Source organism: Microcaecilia unicolor, chromosome 9 (genome assembly GCF_901765095.1).
Source record: "Microcaecilia unicolor chromosome 9, aMicUni1.1, whole genome shotgun sequence".
NCBI lineage: Eukaryota > Metazoa > Chordata > Amphibia > Gymnophiona > Siphonopidae > Microcaecilia > Microcaecilia unicolor.
Window position 1 is genome coordinate 10,338,808 of NC_044039.1, and position 22,047 is coordinate 10,360,854.

Consider the following 22,047-nt stretch of genomic DNA (forward strand, 5'->3'; position numbering starts at 1 on the left):
CCCTCAGGAAAACTTGGGCGCCCCGTTCGATTATGCCCCTCATAGACTCTCACCCTTTGGATCCACACCTTGGCTCTAAGTCTCTACTCATCTGATTTGCAGAATGTGGGACATTTAAGCAGCTTCACTCTCCTTATTTTCTTTGAGATCCCCCTTATGATCCTCGTACTTCTTGAAGGCACTCTGTGCCCCTAGGATTAAGCTGAGATTTTGGCTTATTTCCTTTTTCTCCTCTCCTCTATTGGGCCCCTTCCTGCCCTCAACCTTCTTCTCTTTTTCCTTGGCTTCTGGAACAGAGGGCTAAGATCCTGCATGGAACCATGTGTGGAAAGTCCACTCTTTTTTTTCCCTCTGGTCTTTGGACTCCTTTTTAGGGCAAAAAAAGGAAGATACCTCACTTTTATGCTCACTTTTATACTTCCCTCCAATTTTGAAGAATGCCTAATACACCCAATTTTGAAAAATGTCAGATTCACCCATCCCTTACTACTCTGGGGCTGGGAAGGATGGCACATTTTGTGGTCTTAACAAAACGTCCAATGTTGGACTTAGAATCATATCGAAAATGCCCCTTTATGTGCACTAGGTGCTGTTCTATAGGGTAGTGTCTAAGTGCCATAGCACCTAATTGCAAGGGGGCATACAGATGGGTGAAGCACTGGCGTGTCTCCCAGGTAGGCATGTATCACTTGGCACACCTAGGCATGGCAGTATACGACTGCCACTGACACCTACACACGATTGCACCAGTGACAACATACCCTGGTATTCTATAATGACATAAGCACATAAGCACCGCCATACTGGGGAAAGACTAAGGGTCCATCAAGCCCAGCATTTTGTCTCCGACAGGCACATGGCATTGGGGCACCTAGACTGAGGTGCCAATTCATAGAATTACCCGTTTACTCTTTGGTCAATCTCAAATTGCCCCCTGTAATTATTATTCTTTAAAGAGGAATCGCACAGTGCCGGAAAGCATATTTACTCTCACTCAGTACGGCTGCTTCGTCTATGTACTCGGCATAATTATGTATTTACACTGTAGGCAACAGGGATCAGAGAGGATGCCACAGATACAGTTTTTAAAAGCCATTAATCAGGTCTTTAGACAGTAGATAAAATGTTTGGATTTCTTTATATTTATACAAAAGAATAAATTAAGTTGTCCTATTTTCCACTGGTTATCTAGAATCTGTTTGCCTAAATATGAATTGGTTTCTGTTCTTATGAAATACTCTTTGGAGACTGGATGCCGGTTGAGACAGATTTTCTTTCCCAAGAAGTTAAAAACAGCTGTATGAAGAAGACAGACACGAGACTCACGACAGATCTTCAATGAGGAATGAGAGGAGCCTTTTTTCCTGAAATATAAATGCAATTGACTTTCGAGATTTTTTTTTTTTTTGTATCTTCTTTTAGATCTACTACAGCTGTAGACAATGTAGACACAGTTAAATTTGCAGGAAGATGAAAGCGATAGCTTTCATATGACAACAAAGAGATGTGTGTGTTTTCTGATGCAGCTGGGTTTAGCTTTCCAACATCTAAGGAGCTATAGTAATTTGAAAGAACTTGAACTGTAATCCAGTGGTGTGATTGCCGTGTGTTATTTCACTCTAACAGCAAGACAGGAAGATTATTAATTGTGTCGCGTACTGATGTGTGACGTGTCCCATGAAAAATAGTGCAAAAGTCATAGAAACATGCAAAAGTGCCAAATTTCAGGCATTTTGCACTATTTTCACTTGTGCTTCCCAACCCAGTCCTCCAGGCACATCTAGTCCCATCAGGTTTTCAGGATATCCGCAATGAATATGCATGAGATAGGTTTGCAAGTCCAGAAAACCTGATTCCCTCCCCGGTATTCAAAGCTATTTAACTGACCAGAAATGGCTCCTGGCTGGTTAAATAGTGCTTAAGCACCTGACAGCGGATGTTCAGCAGGACATATCCCGCTCTTCTTTTGTTGGTCTTCTAAGCCTGTTTTCAAAGTCTCCTTTCCGTTTTTCATTTCTTCTGTCTTCTTCCTGCTGTCCCTTCTTTCAGTGGCATTAATCTTTCTCTTTCATCTTTTTTTCTCCATTTCTCTCCTTCTGTGCCTTTCTACCTATTCATAGCTAGGTTTTGCCTCTCCTTCCCCCTCTTTCCACCCTCCAGCCCTCAATCTCCTTTTTTTCACCTCTTACCTACCGAAAGCCTTTCCATCTTCCGGGCTTTCTCCTCCCCACTCAGCTGATTCCCTCCTCTGTCTCTCACTTTTTCCCCCGTCTTCTGTTTCCCCTCTGACCTTCACTCCTAAAACCCCGTTTTCAATCCTCTGTACTCAACGTTCTCCCTAGTGTTCACCTAACTTCCTCTGCCACTCGTTACCAGTCCCATCTCCTTCCTCGTCACTCATTCCCTCCCTGGCCTCCAGCCCCTCTCTTCTTTCATTTACCTGCTACTTAGGTTCCCATAAACTCTTTTACCTCCTCCGTCTTCTCTAACTTCTTCACAGAGATGTTCCTTTTCTCAATCGCAGCTTTTTTCCAGCACCTTTACACTTTCACACCATCTGTTCACCCCATTCTGTTTTTCTATCTCCTGTTCCTATATACCCCATCCCATTGCAAACAACCTTATACATATTCCCACTTAGTTGCTTACCCTCGTTTCTGCAGTCCCTGAATTCCAACTCTACCATCCCCAAATACCTATTCAGGTACCAAAGTACCCATACTCCTACCCATTCCCTAAGTCCTCACTTTGTCCCTCATTTCCAACTCTCCACTTAATCTCAGTCCTTTTTTTCAGGGAGGCATTTGCCACCCCTAGGATTCCTGTCCTGTAGGAATGTAACGTTATCAGGCTCATCTCTTCTCTCTCATGCTCTGAAGCCCACTTTCTCAGCTTCCCATACCTCCCACCAACTCTTTCAGTACCTCTTCTATACCAGTCCTCCACTTAAAATTTACCTTCTCCACTCAATGATCTGACCTGTGGCCACAGTGATAGTAACATTGTAACATAGTAGATGATGACAGAGAATGACCTGTACAATCCATCCAGTCTGCCCAACAAGATAAACTCATATGTGCTACTTTATGTGTATACCTGACTTTGATTTGTATCTGCCATTTTCAGGGCACAGACCATAGAAGTCTGCCCAGCACTAGCCCCGCCTCCCAACCACTAGCCCCACCATCCAATCTCTGCTAAGCTTCTGAGGATCCATTCCTTCTGAACAGGATTCCTTTATGTTTATCATTGAAGGTAATGGGGGAGCAGGGATTTCAAATACCTGACTTCCTAGCTGTCTTGTTTCCCCCACCCCCACCTGCAGGCACACATGGTTATTTAGAATAGCACAAGCCAAGGCCACAGAGAGGGGGGCATCGAAGTTCCCAGGGCCCGGCCTCCAAGGGGGGGGGGGGGGCCTGGCCTGTCTCCAGCAAACTTCTGGGTCTGTCCCCCCCCCTCCCCCCCGATCAGGACTAGGATGATTGCATTAATACAGTATATATATATATATATATATATATATATATATATATATATTTGTTTTCATTGAATTTTGCTCACACCTTTTTCAGTAGCTGAGTTACATTTAGGTACACTGGGTATTTCCCTGTCCCTGGAGGGCTCACAAAGTTTGTACCTGAGGCAATGAAGGGTTAAGTGACTTGCCCAAGACCACAAGAAGCAGCAGTGGGATTTGAACGTGCCACCTCTGGATATCAAGGCAGACACTCTAACCACTAGGCCACTGCTCCGCGCCGCTAGGCCACTCCGATATGATATGCAATCATCCGGGTCCTGACTCCCAACACGGACAGGAGCTGGAGAGGACAGACCTTGGGAGCAGGCACACAGGAAGCGGTTTGCTGGTGCTGCCACCCCCCCCCCCAAGACTGAAAGGTAGGGGGATGGGCAGGAGGGAGCGGCAGTCCAGTTCAGCCCCAGGCCCGGCTAAGTCTCTCAGCGGCCCTATCACAGACTTGCTGTGTATGTCAAATGTTTGATACCCCCCACCCCCACCCGATCCTGGTGTGTTCTGACACACTGATTGACAGCCACTGATACATACTAAGCTGAACTAATGTTATCTGTGGATTAAAAATGGTAGCAAGAGTTTGAACACCTAGAGGTACTTTATAATCTTTTTAAAAGTTGTAGGACATTCACTGAATTATTACAGGGCTTCATCATAATGACCTCTTCAGATCTATCCACCTCCAGCTTTCATGTTGACCCTTGATCTACACATTCAAGTGGACTTCCATAACAACTGCAGTTCTTTGTTGAAATATTCACGTTGGAAAGCAAAGGGCTATTAAGCGATAAGCATCTTATTAGGAAGCTTTGCAGATTCTGGCTCTGCAAAGAGTGAGGTGAGGACAACGCTGAAAAGTAGTGTTATTTTTTTTTTTATGATAAACTGCAACCACTGTCAAAATATTTCAAAAAATATTGCACTGGCGTTTTGACATGTATCGTATACAAGCAGCTCTCCAAAGATTCTGGTTACTGCCGCAGTTTACAGAGCAGGACAATACATCATTATTTAGATTGCATCGACTCGCTGCAAAGCAGTGAAAATGGAGATGTTTTCGAAATGGATTAAAACAAATATATATGTCGGGATTGCTTTTATACCTAAAGAGGTGTGCTTGTGTGGGTGACATATGCAATTCATCAAAGGCCAATTTGGGTGATCTGAAGTACTTGGCTCACTCGTACATTAATCATTTCTGAGCTAATATTAGCAGTTCAACTATCCAGCTCCAAAATGTTGTGATATTCACAGCTTTAATGCTGTACATGTGATGCTGTAAGTTTCAAATGATTTTTTAAATTGCTGTCCCACTTTCCAAATTTGAGTTTCTGGTTGAGGAGTGGCCTAGTGGTTAGGGTGGTGGACTTTGGTCCTGGGGAACTGAGGAACTGAGTTCGATTCCCACTTCAGGCACAGGCAGCTCCTTGTGACTCTGGGCAAGTCACTTAACCCTCCATTGCCCCATGTAAGCCGCATTGAGCCTGCCATGAGTGGGAAAGCGCGGGGTACAAATGTAACAAAAATAAAATAGATACTATTGGAGATTCTACATGGAATGTTGCTACTATTGGAGATTCTACATGGAATGTTGCTATTCCACTAGCAACATTCCATGTAGAAGCCTGCGCGGCCACATTGGTAATCTTACGTCACACGAGGGCGGGACAGGCAGAGAAGAAGAACGAAGGCCGACGTCGGCAGCTCAGCAGAGCTCAGTGCTGCGTTCCCGGACCCTCGCTGTTTCAATAGTGGAGCGAGGGCCCGACCGGGTAGAAGGTGGGTGGCGGCGGCTCGGTGGGGGGGCGCGAACTCGGAGGGGGAGGGGCAGCGGCGAACTCGGCGGTGGGGGCGGGCCTTTCAACCCCCCCTTCCTATAATAGCCTGTTTTTACGGGCTCAAAGTCTAGTTTAACATTATGCCACAATGAATTTTGTGATTGAGGTAGGGACAAAGAAAATGCCAATAGATAAAAAGCCTTTTAACCCTACAGTTGTTCCTACCCTCTGTTTCATTGTAGACCCCCCCCCCAGTGGCATAGATAAGAATGAATGGATTCAAGCAGAGAAAGATAAGATGCCCCCAGTTCCGCGCCTTCTCTGAGGGCTGGCTCTGCAGTGGCAATTATTTTATTTCGGCATTTATATCCCACATTTTCCAATTGACTTTGTTACAATCTGGCTTACAAACCAAGTGTAGTAGTTATGTTTAATGGGATGATCTGTGTCGGTGATAGGAAAGAGAGGTGGAGTACAAATTAGAGACGAGAATCAAGTTAGCAAAGATTTCTCTGAGTGATAGGTCTGTGTTGGTGTTCCCCAGAGTCTTCGTAGAAGAACATTTTGAAGAAGAAATAGTTATCAAAATGATCAAAGTGCTGGAACTGAGACTACTACTACTACTACTATTTAGCATTTCTATAGCGCTACAAGGCATACGCAGCGCTGCACAAACATGGAAGAAAGACAGTCCCTGCTCAAAGAGCTATGTAATAAAAGTGAGCCAAGTATAGGACAATCAATCCATTGTGACATCACTGATGAGGTTGGCTCTTATTGGTGGACTGAGGCATTATGACATCACAATATTAGCTCTGGTTACAAGAGAATACTACTACTACTACTACTATTTATCACTTCTATAGCGCTACAAGGCATACGCAGCGCTGCACAAACATAGAAGAAAGACAGTCCCTGCTCAAAGAGCTTACAATCTAATAGACAAAAAATAAATAAAGTAAGCAAATCAAATCAATTAATGTGAACAGGAAGGAAGAGAGGAGGGTAGGTGGAGGCGACTGGTTACGAGTCAAAAGCAATGTTAAAGAGGTGGGCTTTCAGTCTAGATTTAAAGGTGGCCAAGGATGGGGCAAGACGTAGGGGCTCAGGAAGTTTATTCCAGGCGTAGGGTGCAGCGAGACAGAAGGCGCAAAGTCTACTACTATTGGAGATTCTAGATGGAATGTTGCTACTACTACTACTATTTAGCATTTCTATAGCGCTACAAGGCGTATGCAGCGCTGCACAAACATAGAAGAAAGACAGTCCCTGCTCAAAGAGCTTACAATCTAATAGACAAAAAATAAAGTAAGCAAATCAAATCAATTAATGTGAACGGGAAGGAAGAGAGGAGGGTAGGTGGAGGCGACTGGTTACGAGTCAAAAGCAATGTTAAAGAGGTGGGCTTTCAGTCTAGATTTAAAGGTGGCCAAGGATGGGGCAAGACGTAGGGGCTCAGGAAGTTTATTCCAGGCGTAGGGTGCAGCGAGACAGAAGGCGCAAAGTCTGGAGTTGGCAGTAGTGGAGTCTGGAGTTGGGGTTAGACCCTATTGCAGGCAGCCCTAGTTGATTTTCCAGGCTCACTCTATTGTAGCTATGTCCCTAGTAGATCCTACTCAATTTCTGATGTTTTCCCTCTCATTCCATTACCATCTTGCTCTTCGAACCTGATCTTTAGTGGCTCTCAACCATCACCGAAATCATTTGTAAGCGTTGAAATAATTTTTAAGAGGAGGACAAGTGGGGAAAGCATGCATAGCATTACTAATGGAACTGTCCAACAGCTCTGTATGTGTAGGGTAGGCCTAATTTCTGGGGGAATGGCCTGGAACCCAGTTCCGGGAGCGGCCCAAGGCAATCTGCTGTCTCAGGCAGGCAGGGATGAAATGGTGCCCCGGGTCCCCCACCAACTTCTTCCTGCCCCCAGCCACGGTCTAGCATCTCCCCACCATCCTATCTTCTTTTTTTTTTGTTATGGTTTTCAAAAGTTGGAGGTGGCAGTGATCCCCATACTCTGCCCTGCCACCGGTGTCTCCTCTGTACTGCGGCCTGCCTCCGAGAAAACAGGAAGTTACATCAGAGAGGTGGGATGCACAGTACAGAGGAGATGCTGGTGTCAGCGGCAGGGCAGCGAATGGAGATCGCTGCCACCGCCAACTTTTGAAAAACAAAAAAAAGAAAGCAGGCTGTGCAGGGAAGTTGAGGAAGGAAGGGGGGAAGATGCCACTCCATAATGAGTGTCTCCTGAGGCCTCCGCCTCAAGTGGCCTAATGGTATGGCTGCCACTTCCTAGTTCCACTACTTCTCAGCCGGAGGAGGTGCAGGGGTGTTCTGCTCCAGCCCCTGGGAACAGGCATCATAGTAACATAGTAACATAGTAACATAGTAGATGACGGCAGAAAAAGACCTGCACGGTCCATCCAGTCTGCCCAACAAGATAACTCATATTTGCTGCTTTTTGTGTATACCCTACTTTGATTTGTACCTGTGCTCTTCAGGGCACAGACCGTATAAGTCTGCCCCACCTCCCAACCACCAGCTTTGGCACAGGCACAGACCGTATAAGTCTGCCCAGCACTATCCTCACCTCCCCACCACCAGCCCTGCCTCCCAACCGCCGGCTCTGGCACAGACCGTACAAGTCTGTCCAGCACTATCCCCGCCTCCCAACCACCAATCCTGCCTCCCAACCACCGGCTCTGGCACAGACCGTATAAGTCTGCCCAGCCCTATCCCCGCCTCCCGATCTTGACTAAGCTCCTGAGGATCCATTCCTTCGGCACAGGATTCCTGAAGGGAAGAGGAGAAGAGAGGAGAGGGTGAGCCTGGAGCAGAGCAAAGAACAATCCCTCTGCTCCCTAATCCAGGCCCTCTTTTGCTGTTGCTCCTGCATGCCTCTTCTCCCAGCTCCACAGTTCCTCTTTGCTTTTGTCTACAGCCTAAGGCCTGTATGTATCTAAGTGGATGCATGCATGCACGTATATCTCTGACCAGGAGGGGAAAAGGGGGGGAGTGGTTTGAATGAAGCTGTTCCAGCATATTCCATTGTTTTGAAAAGAAAAATAAATGAAACACATTGTGATAGTATATTTAACCGTTAACCCCCTCATTCTGTAACTTGGTGTGCTTATAGAGGGGTGATATGATAGAAGTCTACAAGATAATGAGTGGAATGGAGCAGACAGACGTGAAGTGTTTGTTTACACTTTCTAACAATAATAGAACCAGGGGACATAAGATGAAGATAGAATGTGGTAGATTTAAAACAAATCGGAGAAAGCTTTTCTTTACTCAACGTGTAGTTGGACTCTGGAACTCATTGCCGGAGAATGTAATGACAGCAGCTGGCCTTGCCGAGTTTAAAGGGGGTTTGGACAGATTCCTGAAGGAAAAGTCCTTTGAACATTATTAATGTAATTTTTGTTTTGTTTTTGGGTTTTTGCCGGGTTCTTGAGGCCTGGATTGGCCACTGTCGGAGATGGAGCTTGACGTACCGGCTCAGGAAGTCTATTCCAGGCATATGGTGCAGCAAGATAAAAGGAACGGTGTCTGGAGTTAGAGGTGGAGGAGAAGGGTGCAGATAAGAGAGATTTACTCAGTGAACGGAGTTCCCAGGGAAGAATGTAGGGAGAGATGAGAGTGGAGAGGTACTGAGGAGAGGTACACAGGAATCTTAGGGCACCGGCTGTTTATAGCAGAGGCCTGTACTAATGCACCTGCCAGTCGCTTAGCACACCTTACTGAAATCCTTTGCCAATTGTTTACAGCTGTAATTGATCCTAACAAGTGAGATTTGGGTTTTTCAAACCAACATCCATTGCAAAGAACTGATGCCAATATATATGCCATAAATCTCTAGGGAAGAAGTGAGTTCATAATTGAAATTAACAAGATTGACAGCTAGGACCGAGTTAATTCAACTACATATATCCCGTAATAAAAATATTGATCATTTCCACCTGGCAAATATTGTTGGAGTGTATTCTGACATAGTCTCCTACTTGGACGTTGATTTAGGATCTCACCGAACGTTAGAGACATCGTATACTGTACTGGTGTGTCGCTGATGGATGAAGATGTGTGGGAGTTCATTTGGATGAAGTTTCACGCTTCCACAGCAGTGTCGGAAAAGAAAATATTGCTGGAAGCCCTAACCTGTAGTGACGACAGAAATCTGTTGAACAGGTGAGTGGACCATTTTCTGTATTTTCACTGATGGTGTTAATAATGTCCTGTAATACAATTAAATTATGCCTTTTTTTTTCCTGACTTTGGCTCTTGAAGGCTTCTTAATCTATCCCTGAATTCAGAAGTGGTTCTGGATCAGGATGCGATCGATGTGATTATCCATGTAGCACGAAATCCACATGGGCGAGATCTAGCATGGAAGTTCTTCAGGGAAAAATGGAAGATTTTAAATGCCAGGTAATGTTCTTGTTTAGTGTAAAGTATAAGCATATTAAGAGATGTACATGGTAGTTTCCATTAAATCAAGAGTTCTCAACCCAGTCCTCGGGACACACGTTGCCAGTTAGGTTTTCGGGATACCCGTAATGAGCACGCTCATGAGATAGATTTGCATACAGTGGAGATAGCACAGTGAAACCTTGGTTTTCATTGACTTCGGTTATGGTCGGTTTCGGTTTTCGTTGATTTTTTCAGTGAAAATTTTGTCTCGGATTTTGTTGGTTGCCTTGGTTTTCATTGATAATTTTGCAAAAACAAAGGGCGACCCACGCATTCTCCTGCTCATTGTGGCGTTGTTTCTCGTTGTGTGAGCATCACCCCGCATGTCTAATGCAACACACGCAAGATAAAATCACGTGCTCAAATCTCATTTTCCCTGTTAAGTGTTTGCCTTGCTAATAAGATAACCCTTTTCCCTTTAGCTCCATCATGGGACTATATTTATTCTCTATAAAATGTGTTTTTGGTATGTATTTTGGAGTGTGTAGAACGAATTAATTGGATTTACATTGATTCATATGGAAATAATTGCCTCGGTTTTCGTCTGTTTCGGTTTTCATTGATTGTTTTCGGACGGATTATCAACGAAAACCGAGGTATCACTGTATGTGCAAATTTATCTCATGCATACTTATTGTGGATTTCCTGAAAACCTGATTGGCTAGTTGTGTCTCAACATCCGAGAACTGGGTTGAGAACCCCTGTATTAAATGTTTTCCAACCACTTTAATCATCTTTGAGCTCTAAAGGCAAATTAGTTTAATATGAATCCCATAAATTGACTCATTTTGCCATCGTATGGAGAATTGCTTAACTTTCTGTTTATGTTAGAAGTTAAAGATGACATTTTGACTACCAATCCTCCCCCCCCCCCCCCCCCCCCACACACACTCACACAAATTGTAAAGAGGATCTTTGGCAAGGTACTGAATAAACACCAATATGTGAGATTCCACAAACAATAAACGAGAAAACGAAAAGTGTGAATTTCACAAGAAAACATCCAAATGCAGAAAACCTTTTCTTCTTCAACGTAGATGATATAAATAGACCCATAATTCCTTTTTAATTCTGCATTTTCATGAGAATCGTTGGGAGATCTACTGCGACTCTTGCAAACCTATCCAAATCTGCATATATTGAAATATAGTCTTCTAGTCAAACGATTGTTTGTTAAAACTCATAAAGAGAGCCCAAATGTTTTCAAACTTCTTTACTTTCCCCCTCACTACCCTAGTAAGTTTTTCCATATAAACCGTACCCCAAACCGTTCTTCTATCATGGTGGTATCACTTGTCTTCCAAAATTTTACATCTACACACCTAGTCACCAATGTTTTTAGAAGAATTTTGAATAAACGTTGATTTGAACGCCATCTGTGAGAAGTTTCGTTACTCTATTCCTTCCACTTGGTGCCCTTTCTCCAGTAGAGTATTTTGCCTTCTGTTTGTGACTGTCTGGGCATCTACACACTTAGCAGTTTGAAGCAATCATTGGAAAGTTGCCCCTTGGGATATATTTGATCTCTTTTCCTTACCAGAAGCACCCCAGAGTCTAATGAGATTTGTACCTCAAATATATTTCCTAATGCTCCCCTCACCATGGCCCTAAAAGCCTGAATCTTGGTGTAATACCACCAAAGATAATGAAAGGATCCCACATCCTGACAACCCATCCAGAAGTAAGGAGAAAGAAGAAAGTCCCGCTTAGTCAATCTTTGTGATGTTAAATATGTGTTCCTCATCACATTAACCATGTGTGACAATGCTCAAAATTTTAAGACCTCAGTGGTGACTCTTATCACATAGGGATGCTTAGCCCTTTGACTCACCAACCTCATCATTGGTCTTTAATCATGTTTTGTTTTTATATATGTTTCCACTCCTTAATCCTTTTAAAACATTTATAAGAATGTACTTATCTCAATGCAAGGACCCATGGGATTAAGGATTAAGGAGTGGAATCATATATAAAAATAAAAAATGATTAAAGACGAGTGACGAGGTCGGTGAATCATAGAGCTAAGAGTCCTTATGTGAAAAGAGTCTTCAAATTTTGAAAAATTGCCACCTGTGGTTAAATGTGGTGAATTGATTATAGCATTGTGTTTGGTTTAGCTTACAATATTGACCCCCACTATATGTGAAAGTGATTCATCATCACATTAACCTGCATCTTCACTCTGGATAAAGCCAATGAATACTTAAGCGCAATTCACCTCTTAAGCAGTTAGCTTAGCTTTGCATATACTTATGTTTCAGGGGAAAGGACTCAATTTCGCATATCGCCTTATACTAAAAGATTTTTTTAAAGGGTTATTGAACTGCAAATGAAGCAATAAACTCAAAGGGAAAAAAATGAAACAGCGTCATTACAAAGAAAGAAGAAGTTAACAGGACTCAAATCAAAATTATTAATACTATTAAACCTTACATATGAACTTCTGTGTTACTATTACTAATCATAACTACAATGCATGCAGAATCCAAAGTATTTTACTAATAGAAGGATCCATAACTAGGAATAAAGCAAACGTCAATCAGTTACTCTGTGGAAGATTGTAGAATTTTTGAGTTGATGGTTTCCAGGAGCCTTTTGATTACAGTACGAACTTCATAGTGGATAAAAAGAACAATATAGACAAAAATATCAAATAGGAGATCTGTAATGTATAATTTAGACATGATCATAAGCCAGCCATAGAGCTATGTGCATAGGGCCAAATTCTATATAAGGCGCCTGAAAAATCCATGCGGTAAACATTTCCACCTAAGCGTATTCTATAAGTAGCACCATGGATTTAGACAGGGGCATAGCTACGGGGGGCCATGGGGGCCTGGGCCCCCACAAATTTCATCCGGGCCCTTGGTTTGGCTGGCGGGGTCCCCAACTCCCACCAGCCAAAGCCTTCAGCGCTGGTCTCCGGCGCAGCCGCGTTTGCTGCCTTGCTCTTCTTTCTTCTTGCTCCTCCTGTGCACGCTGACGGTCCTTTACTTGAAACTGAGAAGGAGCGTCCGCGTGCACAGGAGGAGCAAGAAGAAAGAAGAGCAGGGCCGCAAATGCGGCGCTGAAGAAGAGCTTCGTCTGGCGGGGGATGGGGACATGTTAGTAAATAGAGCCCTGCTTCTGGAAATTATTCTATGTACATGCATCGACTCTTTTTGTAAAGCAGAATTCAGATCAGAAATCCTGGGGTTCAAAGGCTGTGAAATGTGAGGGTTTTTTTTTTTTTTCATTTTGCCTTGCCCTGTCTTAGCTTTAGCAAACAATGCCATTATTAGAACTGAAAATTTTTATGAACAGATTGTACTTGTCATGTTTAATGACTGTTCTTTATCCCTTTATAAAGATATGGTGAGGCATTATTTATGAACTCCAAACTTATCAGTGGCGTCACGGAATTTCTTAACACTGAAGGGGAACTGAATGAGGTAAATGCTGCAAAATCATTTCTCCAAATGGCATTTTTTTTCTCAGTCTGGATGCTGCAAATGCAACATGAATACTGAATGTGGCTCATTTTCTCCATATGAGAATAGTGGAAACCAAGTACATGAGAAAAATATAAGAACCCAACATGATTATTTGGTTTTTCATAAGTTTTTTTTAAATCTTTTCTTTTCAAAAATTTCTGTCAATTGGTCCTGGTGCCTAATCTCCCCCTTCCATTCTCCTCGTTATGCTTTATTATTGAATTCTTTATATATTTACGATTTTATTTTCCTTATTGATATGTGTGGGTTTATGTATTTTGTTTCATATTTTATAATGACTTCTTTTTATTTATTGATTGATTTATTTGTGACATTTATATCCCACATTATCCCAAACAAGTTTGAGTTCAATGTGGCTTACAATCAGGGCTTTTTTTGTGGGGGTACTGAGTACCGGCACCTTTTTCATTGTCTACTAAAAAATTGACCCATGGTCCCCAAGTTTATGTGAAAGAACTCAGGCCTTGTCATAGATTCTGTGACTGGTTGCAGGCGGCCTGATCATTGTGGGGTGGATCCCTCAGTGATCACCTCACCCCTGAAAGATGGCCTGGCATTTGAGTACCGGCACCTTTTACGTTAGAAAAAACGCACTGCTTACAATAACCAGTATAGGATACATAACAAAGAATAATGCATAAGAAAGTAATTTGTTGGAAGAATCCAGGGATAACTATAGATGTTTAACATTTAGAAAATCTGTTATGAATGAGAAATTGTACATGAAGCAGAGAGAACGTTAATGGTAAACAGAGTAATAACCAGTTCAGGTAATAATTAGTTGTTTGAGATATGGTTGTTCTTTGTGAGGTTTGTTTGAATGGGAATAATTTGAGGATGTTGCGGAATCTAATATATTCCTGCATAATTTCTTGTTAGCCACATTGAACTTGAAATTCTACGGGAAAAGCTGGGGTCTAAATGTCATAAATAAATAAATAAAAAGGTATATCATGAGTTGCGTGCAGGGCTGGAAGTGCGATGTCTCTGTCACTTTCGAAATAGTCTCGGTTTTAAGTATCCCCCATGGCCTATGCAAAACCCAGGTATCTGTAGGTAAAGGTGAACCACCAGTCTGATGACTGATTTGCTTTTCTCAGGAGCTTAGTTTCCTCTATGCAGGGTCCAGCTGCAGGGGTCTGAATCAGAACTTGTATTAGCCTCCACCATGCTGCTTGGAGCTTGTTAGGAGGGCAGTTTTTCCTAGTAAAAGAAGCCAAGGGTGTAGCCAGACCTCGAGGTGGGAGGGGGCCAGAGTGCAAAGTGTTTGGGGGGGGCTCCCCTCACACCGTCGCCATGCTACCCCTCTCCACGCCAGGGGCGTATCTGGAATCCGGCGGTAGGGGGGGCCAGAGCCAGAGAGAGGGGGCACATTTTTGCCTCCCTCCCCTCCCCCCCGCCGCCTCTCTCCACCCTCCCCCCCGCCATCAACCCTCCCCCGCTGCTTACCTTTGCTGGCGGGGGGCCCCGACCCGAAGTCTTCATATTTCGTCTTCCTCCGACTCCTCCGTGGCCATGCTGCAAGTAACGCTGCTGATTCATTGAATCCAGTGTTGTACGCGTGTACAACGTGCTGCGACGTCAGACTCCGAACTGGATTCAACGAATCAGCAGCGTTACTTGCAGCATGGCCACGGAGGAGTCGGAGGAAGACGAAATATGAAGACTTCGGGTCGGACCTCGGCTGGCGGGGGTTGGGGCCCCCTGCCAGCAAAGGTAAGCAGCGGGGGAGGGTTGACGGCGGGGAGGGGGGCCAGGGTGAAATCTGCGGGGGCCCAGGCCCCTGTGGCCCCACGCAGATACGCCCCTGCTCCACACACAGCCGCCACTGCACATACCTAAAATAAAAAACCGTAAGCAGCACTGTAACAAGAACTGCTTTATATTTTCTTTTGTAATTATATGCATTCCTTGGAAGAGGAGGAAAAAAATAATATATTGTGGACATTTTCTATAAATCTGTCAGCTGACAAATCTCTTATGGAGTGTTCCCCACTTTTAACACCTGCATTTTCTCCTAAATCAAGATTCATTATCATCCCTTGCACTGTCTCATATGTTGCTTCACAGTTGGTTATTTTGCAGTCACCGCAAACCTTCTCACAATTATTTTAGCTTGATACAGTTATAAATGTAAAGTTCAGCTTTTGTAACTGGCGTCTCAAAGCATGTGCAAGAAATACCTTTAAAACAAATAGGAGAAAATTTTTTTTTTACGCAACGAATAGTTAAAGTCTGGAACTCGTTGCCAGAGGATGTGGTAACAGTAGTTAGCATATCTGGGTTAGGGGGTGGAGCCAGGGGTGGAGCTTATATCCATAATTGTCTGATAACAGAAAAAAAAAATAATCACAGTTAATACCTTTTATTAAATTTAGATATTAGATATGTATCATATGTCAAAGAATAGAGTGGTTGCTCAAAGCACTAACCACATTCGCTCAACTGCAAAACACTATGCACAACTTTGTGCAAAAACACACTCAGAACCTTACTGTACCATAAATATTACACTGGGCAGAACCTAATACACCAATATACCACCCATACGGAAAATGCAGACCGTCAACAATATGAAACAAGGCATCATAATATCACAATTCTCATGTACAGCCACAAAACACCCTAATTCATGTTTAATGTGGGATAAAATGCCATAAATAAGTAAATAAATAAATATAAACTTTTAATGTTGAGCACCTAATTCTCAAAGTGGACATATTCCAAACACTATAATGAAAATAAAATGATCTTTTCTACCTTTGATGTCTGGTGACTTTGTTTTTCTGATCATGCTGGCCCAGTATGATTCTGCTGCTATCTGTCCTCAGTGCAGGATAGGAAGTCATCCTCGTTAAATATCTCCCTGGCAACCCAGGACACCTCCAGCCAACCCCCCCTTCCCCGCTCTCCCAGCAGTAAGGTAAACAAACCATAAACCAATTTCTACAACTGATTCACAAGGCTAGAGGGCTTTTACTGCAGCTCCTGCTGTGAGGATGGAGGTAAATCAACAATTTAAACCCCTCAGAGCACAGCAGGGGAGGCTTAGCCTGTCCAAGCCTGTCCAAGCCTCTATGCCCTGGAGCAGTTTTTAGTGGGTGCAGTGCACTTTAGGCAGGTGGACCCAGGCCCATCCCCCCCACCTGTTACACTTGTGGTGGTAAATGGGAGCCCTCAAAACCACCCCCCAAACCCACTGTATCCACATGTAGGTGCCCCCGTTCACCCATAAGGGCTATGGTAATGGTGTAGAGTTGTGGGTTTTGGGAGGATTTGGGCGGCCATCTCAAACTTGGCCATCTTTGACATTTGGCCAGCCCCAACCTTATTATCGAAATGAAAGATGGCCGGCCATCTTTTTCGATAATACGGTTCGGGACCGCCTTTTGTGGCACCGGCCATATAGATGACCGGCGCCGTTCGATTATGCCCCTCTATGTGGCCCAGTGAGGGCGTGTAATTAAGAAAACCCAGGCTGAATCCAAGCACTCCATCACACTTATAAATATCAAAGTGCCTAAAAGTATACGAGATGTATGTGTGTTTGGTATAAGCATGTTCTGGACTGAATTTTGGGCCTAGTTTAATGGACTCACAATATACATACATGAAAGGCAATTCTATAAGCTAAAGCCTAAATTTAGATCAGCAAAGAAGCAGCCAATATTGGAGTTAATTAAAATGTACACGCACATTTTAAGTTTTATACGTGGCTCCAAAAAGTGGGCAGAGAGGGTCATGGGCAGATCAGGGGAGTTCCTAGAATTTATCTGCACTGCTATAGAATAAGGGGGATCCACGTGTAATTTAGATGTGAGTGATTTATACCAGGGTTTACTTTGTATAAATCCTCACGTCTAAATTTACGCACTAAGGGCCAAATTCTATAAGTAGTGCCTAGAAATCAGCACTGAAAGTTGAACCTGTTTGCGTGATTCTATAAGGGGTATGCGTCATTTATAGAATCGTGCTTAGAACATAACTGCGCCTAACTGTAGTTGCCGGCAATTAGCAGGCCTAATTGTAGGCACCTACACTTAAGCGTGATTCTATATGTATGCGTGTAAAATTTAGGAACACCTCAAAAACGCCCCTAGCCATGCCCCCAAATAGTTACACGCATTAGGATTTACATGTAGATCGTTATAGAATACAATATGTGTGTAAATCCTAATTAGGGCCAATTAGTGCTGACAATTGGCTATCACCAATTATCAGCACTGATTGGCTCATTATTCAATTAAGTTATGCACGTTAAATTGGGTGTGTGCCCAATTTAATGCATGTACCTGTAGGCACCATGTATAGAATTTGGGTGTAAGCGTATTCTATAAACTACGCCTAACTTTCAGCACTGTTTATAAAATAGCGCTTAGCACAGTCTTTTTTCAGCACATTTGGTCCATAATGTGTAACATGGAGGAGCATAATTGAACGGGGGCGCCCATCTATAAGGGCGCCCATCTCTGGGGCCGGCCCCGGAAAGGGGCAGAGCCAACCGTATTATCGAACAAGATAGGCGTCCATCTTTAGTTTCAATAATACAGTCGGGGCCGGCCAAATCTCAGCATTTAGGTCAACCTTAGAGATGGTCAACCTAAATGTTGAGATCGCCGGACTTAGAGATGGCCGGCCTCGGTTTTCGGTGATAATGGAAACCGAGTCCGGCCATCTCAAAACCAGCCAAATCCAAGCCCTTTGGTCATGGGAGGAGCCAGCATTTGTAGTGCACTGGTCCCCCTCACATGCCAGGACACCACACCGGGCACCCTAGGGGGCACTGCAGTGGACTTCATTAATTGATCTCAGGTACATAGCTCCCTTCCCTTGGGTGCTGAGCCCCCCCCCCCCAAAAGCCACTACCCACAACTGTACTACCATAGCCCTTATGGGTGAAGGGGGGCACCTACATGTTGGTACAGTGGGTTTCAGGTGGGTTTTGGAGGACTCACATTTGCCACCACAAGTGTAACAGGTAGGGGGGGATGGGCCTGGGTCCGCCTGCCTGAAGTGCATTGCATCCACTAAAACTGCTCCAGGGACCTGCATACTGCTGTCATGAAGCTGGGTATGACATTTTTAGGCTGGCATGGAGGCTGGCAAAAAAATGTTTGTAATTTTTTTTTAGGGTGGGAGGGGGTTGGTGACCACTGCGGGAGTATGGGGAGGTGATCCCCGATTCCTTCTGGTGGTCATCTGGTCAGTTCGGACAACCTTTTGAGGCTTGGTCCTGAAAATAAATGGACCAAGTAAAGTCGGCCAAATGCTCGTCAGGTCCGCCCTTCTTTTTTCCATTATGGGCCGAGGGCGCCCATGTGTTAACCACGCCCCTGTCCTGCCTTTGCTATGCCTCTGACACACCCCCTTAAACTTTTGCTGCTCCTGCGATGGACTGCAGTTGCGGGCGGCCAAAATCGACTTTTGATTATACTGATTTGGCCGCCCTTAGGAGAAGGGTGCCCATCCCCCGATTTGTGTCGTGAGATGGGCGCCCTTCTCCTTCGAAAATAAGCAGGATAGTAACATAGTAGATAATGGCAGATAAAGACTTGTACGGTCCATCCAGTATATCTAGTAGTGCTATAGGAGTGATGAGTAGCTCCCAATTCTGAAATATCTTTCATTTTTTTGACAGCTGAAGAACTTCATAAGACTTCATGAGGTGGGATCCGCTATGATGACACCTTTTTTGCGAGCTGTGGAAACCGTAGAGGCAAATGTACGATGGCAGAGGCTCCATAAAGAGGAACTTTTCCAGTGGCTAAGGAAAACCTTAAAACATTAAATCTATGACCCTCACACACGGTTGCATTTCTGGACGGGAACTGCTTTGTTTAAGACATTCAAAATATGTGAACTCAAGATAACAGAAGTGTACAGGAATCAAGACAGACTCCATTTACTTATTTTTGCACTGTGCCCTTTTTCAACTCTAAAGAAGCTTTTTCAAAAGGAGAAGGTCACCACATTTGTGTGTGAAATTCAATCCTGCCTGTACAGGATCGAAAACTAAGTGGGTGCATGTCAACGTTGCGTCAGTCGAGAAATTGTTGCAGAGTATTTTGTGCATGGTTGTGTGGTCCCTGCCTGTGTTGAAGCATGCTCACTTACAACGTCCGAGTTTTGTATTTGAATTTTTGTTACGTCAAGAGCGGGCATTACGCTAAAGCACAATGACTATACATGACAATCAGTATTGTAATAAACTGAGGAAATTGAAGCAAAAATATTCACGTGGGGAAAGGGGGAACAGAGGTATTGAATCAATAGACTACAAGAGCTGTTTTCAGAGGTGTCATATATCTAGAATCAGAATAGAACAGGGCAAGATGACTTGTTAAGTGTCTACTGCATTTTCAAAGAAACCAATTCAATATTTATACACAGACGCCTAAAGATGGCCATCCAAAAATTGGGTGGTTAAGAACTGTATTCTTGTGTTGCATATGCCAAATTAAGTTGCAGTATCTTAGGCATTTAGGGCTAGATTCTATATATGATGCCTAAAAAATCTACGCTGAAAAATACCCGCTTAAATGGTGTTCTATAAGCTATGCCTAAAGTTTGACGCAGTTTATAGAATACATGCTTAAGCAGAGAGTCATGTGTAAATTTAGATGTGGCCATTTGCACCAATGAAAACATGATGCAAATGCCTAAATTTACACCATTATTTACCATTATTCTGTAATTACGCACGTAACTCGAAACCATGCCTATGTTCTGCCCCCTCAAACCCCCATGATCTTCCCATTTCCATGCCCATTTTTTTGAACTGTGCATAGATTATAGGTGCGGATCCCACAACTACCTTTATGCGCATTGGTCCCAATTAAATCTGATTAGTGCCAATAATTGCTCGTATAAAGCCAATTATTGGCATTAATTGGTTCACTTTTCAATTGAATTGCATGTGCAAATTGGGAACATGCCTAAATTTGCGCAAGCAATTTTTAGCAACCTTTATAGAATCAGGGGGTTAGGGGTCAAGGTTCATAGCGATTTAACCAGGCAGGGAGAGGCTTCTGCCCAGTTAAATCGTTCGTGCGGGCTATTTAACTGATATTCAGCTTCACTTAACTGGATAGTGCCACTCATTATCAGCATTAACCCCCGGATTCTGTAAAGGTCGCTCAAATTTGGGTGGTCAGATTTGTGCTCGATCCTGGGATGTGCATGCAACCTAAATGATTAGTGAGCCAATTAAGATCAATAATTGGGTGCTAGACGTTAACGCCCGGATTCCATATAGCACGCCTAAAGATTGGCACCGAAATCGGCGCAGATTCTACAACAATGCGCGTACTTGAGCAAGCTTAATAAGCTAATGAGCACTGATAACAGCACTTAACAAGCAATAATGAGCACTAATCGGAACTGATTAGAATTTACGCGCACGACTCGCTAAGTGTTTTCTGTAACGAAGTGCGCCGAAGTTCTACCATGCGCAGGCAAAAAGGGCATGGTTATGGGCGGGGAAATATGCATTTCAAGGGCACAGAATGTTGAGTATAATTAGGAAAGGGATGATAAACAAACACGAGGATGTTATAATGCCGTTGTATCGCTCCATGGTGCGACCGCACCTCGAATATTGTGTCCAAATCTGGTCGCCGCATCTCAAAAAAAGATATAAAGGAATTGGAGAAGGTGCAGAGAAGGGCGACGAAAATGATAAAAGGGATGGAACGACTTCCCTATGAGGAAACGCTGAGAAGGTTAGGGCTCTTCAGCTTGGAGAAAAGGCGGCTGAGGGGTGATATGATAGAAGTCTACAAGATAATGAGCGGACAGATGTGAAGCGTTTGTTTACACTTTCAAACAATAATAGAACTAGGGGACACAAGATGAAGCTAGAATATGGTAGATTTTAAACAAATAGGAGAAAGTTTTTCTTTACTCAGCGTGTAGTTGGACTCTGGAACTCATTGCCGGAGAATGTGGTGGCAGCAGCTGGCCTTACGGAGTTTAAGGGGGGTTTGGACAGATTCCATTCCCTTTATCATTTCCGTCGCCCTTCTCTGCACCTTCTCTAATTCCTTATGAGCCAGGATTTACAACAGGTTTTGGTTGGTGTAAGACCTCATACGCTATTCTTTAAAGGGCGCTCATTCCTGAGCACCCTTTACAAAATTGTGCTGAGCACTGATTTTTCCTGGTGCCTTTTTTTAAAATCACCATTTACTGAATCCGGCCCTAACTGCCTAAGCTGAAACTGGCCATTCAGTGAGCGATCCAGAGACAGAGTGAGTGAGCACTTCACTGTTTAACCAGCAATATTCAGCTCTTAGGGGTCCTTTTACTAAGCTGTGGTAAAAGGGGGTCTGTGCTAGCATCAGTGCATGTTTTTGACACACGCCGAGGCCCCTTTTACCGCAGCGGGTAAAAGGCTGTCTTTTTTTTCTCGACAAGAAATGGCCACGTGGTAAGTAAACCACTTACCGCACAGCCATTTTGGGGAAGGAGCACTTACTGTCACCCATTTAGGTGGCGGTAAGGGCCCCCGTGATAACCCGGCGCTAAGAACCAGCACTATGAAAATAGAAAATATTTTTGTCGCGCCGGAAATGCCGCACGCTAGGGGTGGAGGTAGCCCAGTGGTTTTTCCGGATTGGCACGTAGCAAGCCCTTTAGTAAATGGGCCCCTTAATCAGTTATTTATTAATTTGTTGCATAGTAGGAATGAATAAATAGCAGCCAGCAAATATACATGCACTAGATCGGGGCTTGTCCCAGTCTGGATGACCCAGTCCCAGTCGTTACATTCTAT

The 22,047-nt window shown here is 43.8% G+C and overlaps 1 protein-coding gene across 1 annotated transcript in view; it reads left to right on the plus strand.

The window, feature by feature from the left end:
• TRHDE (thyrotropin releasing hormone degrading enzyme) overlaps positions 1-19,891 on the plus strand; it is a 367,175-nt gene extending 347,284 nt beyond the window's left edge. Inside the window, exons 18-21 of the mRNA XM_030214836.1 lie at positions 9,331-9,498; positions 9,598-9,738; positions 13,130-13,211; positions 18,913-19,891. Coding sequence (XP_030070696.1) covers positions 9,331-9,498; positions 9,598-9,738; positions 13,130-13,211; positions 18,913-19,062 — 541 coding nt within the window. The 3' untranslated portion in view covers positions 19,063-19,891. The remainder of the gene's footprint in view (positions 1-9,330; positions 9,499-9,597; positions 9,739-13,129; positions 13,212-18,912) is intronic.
• The last annotated feature ends 2,156 nt before the right edge of the window (positions 19,892-22,047 follow it).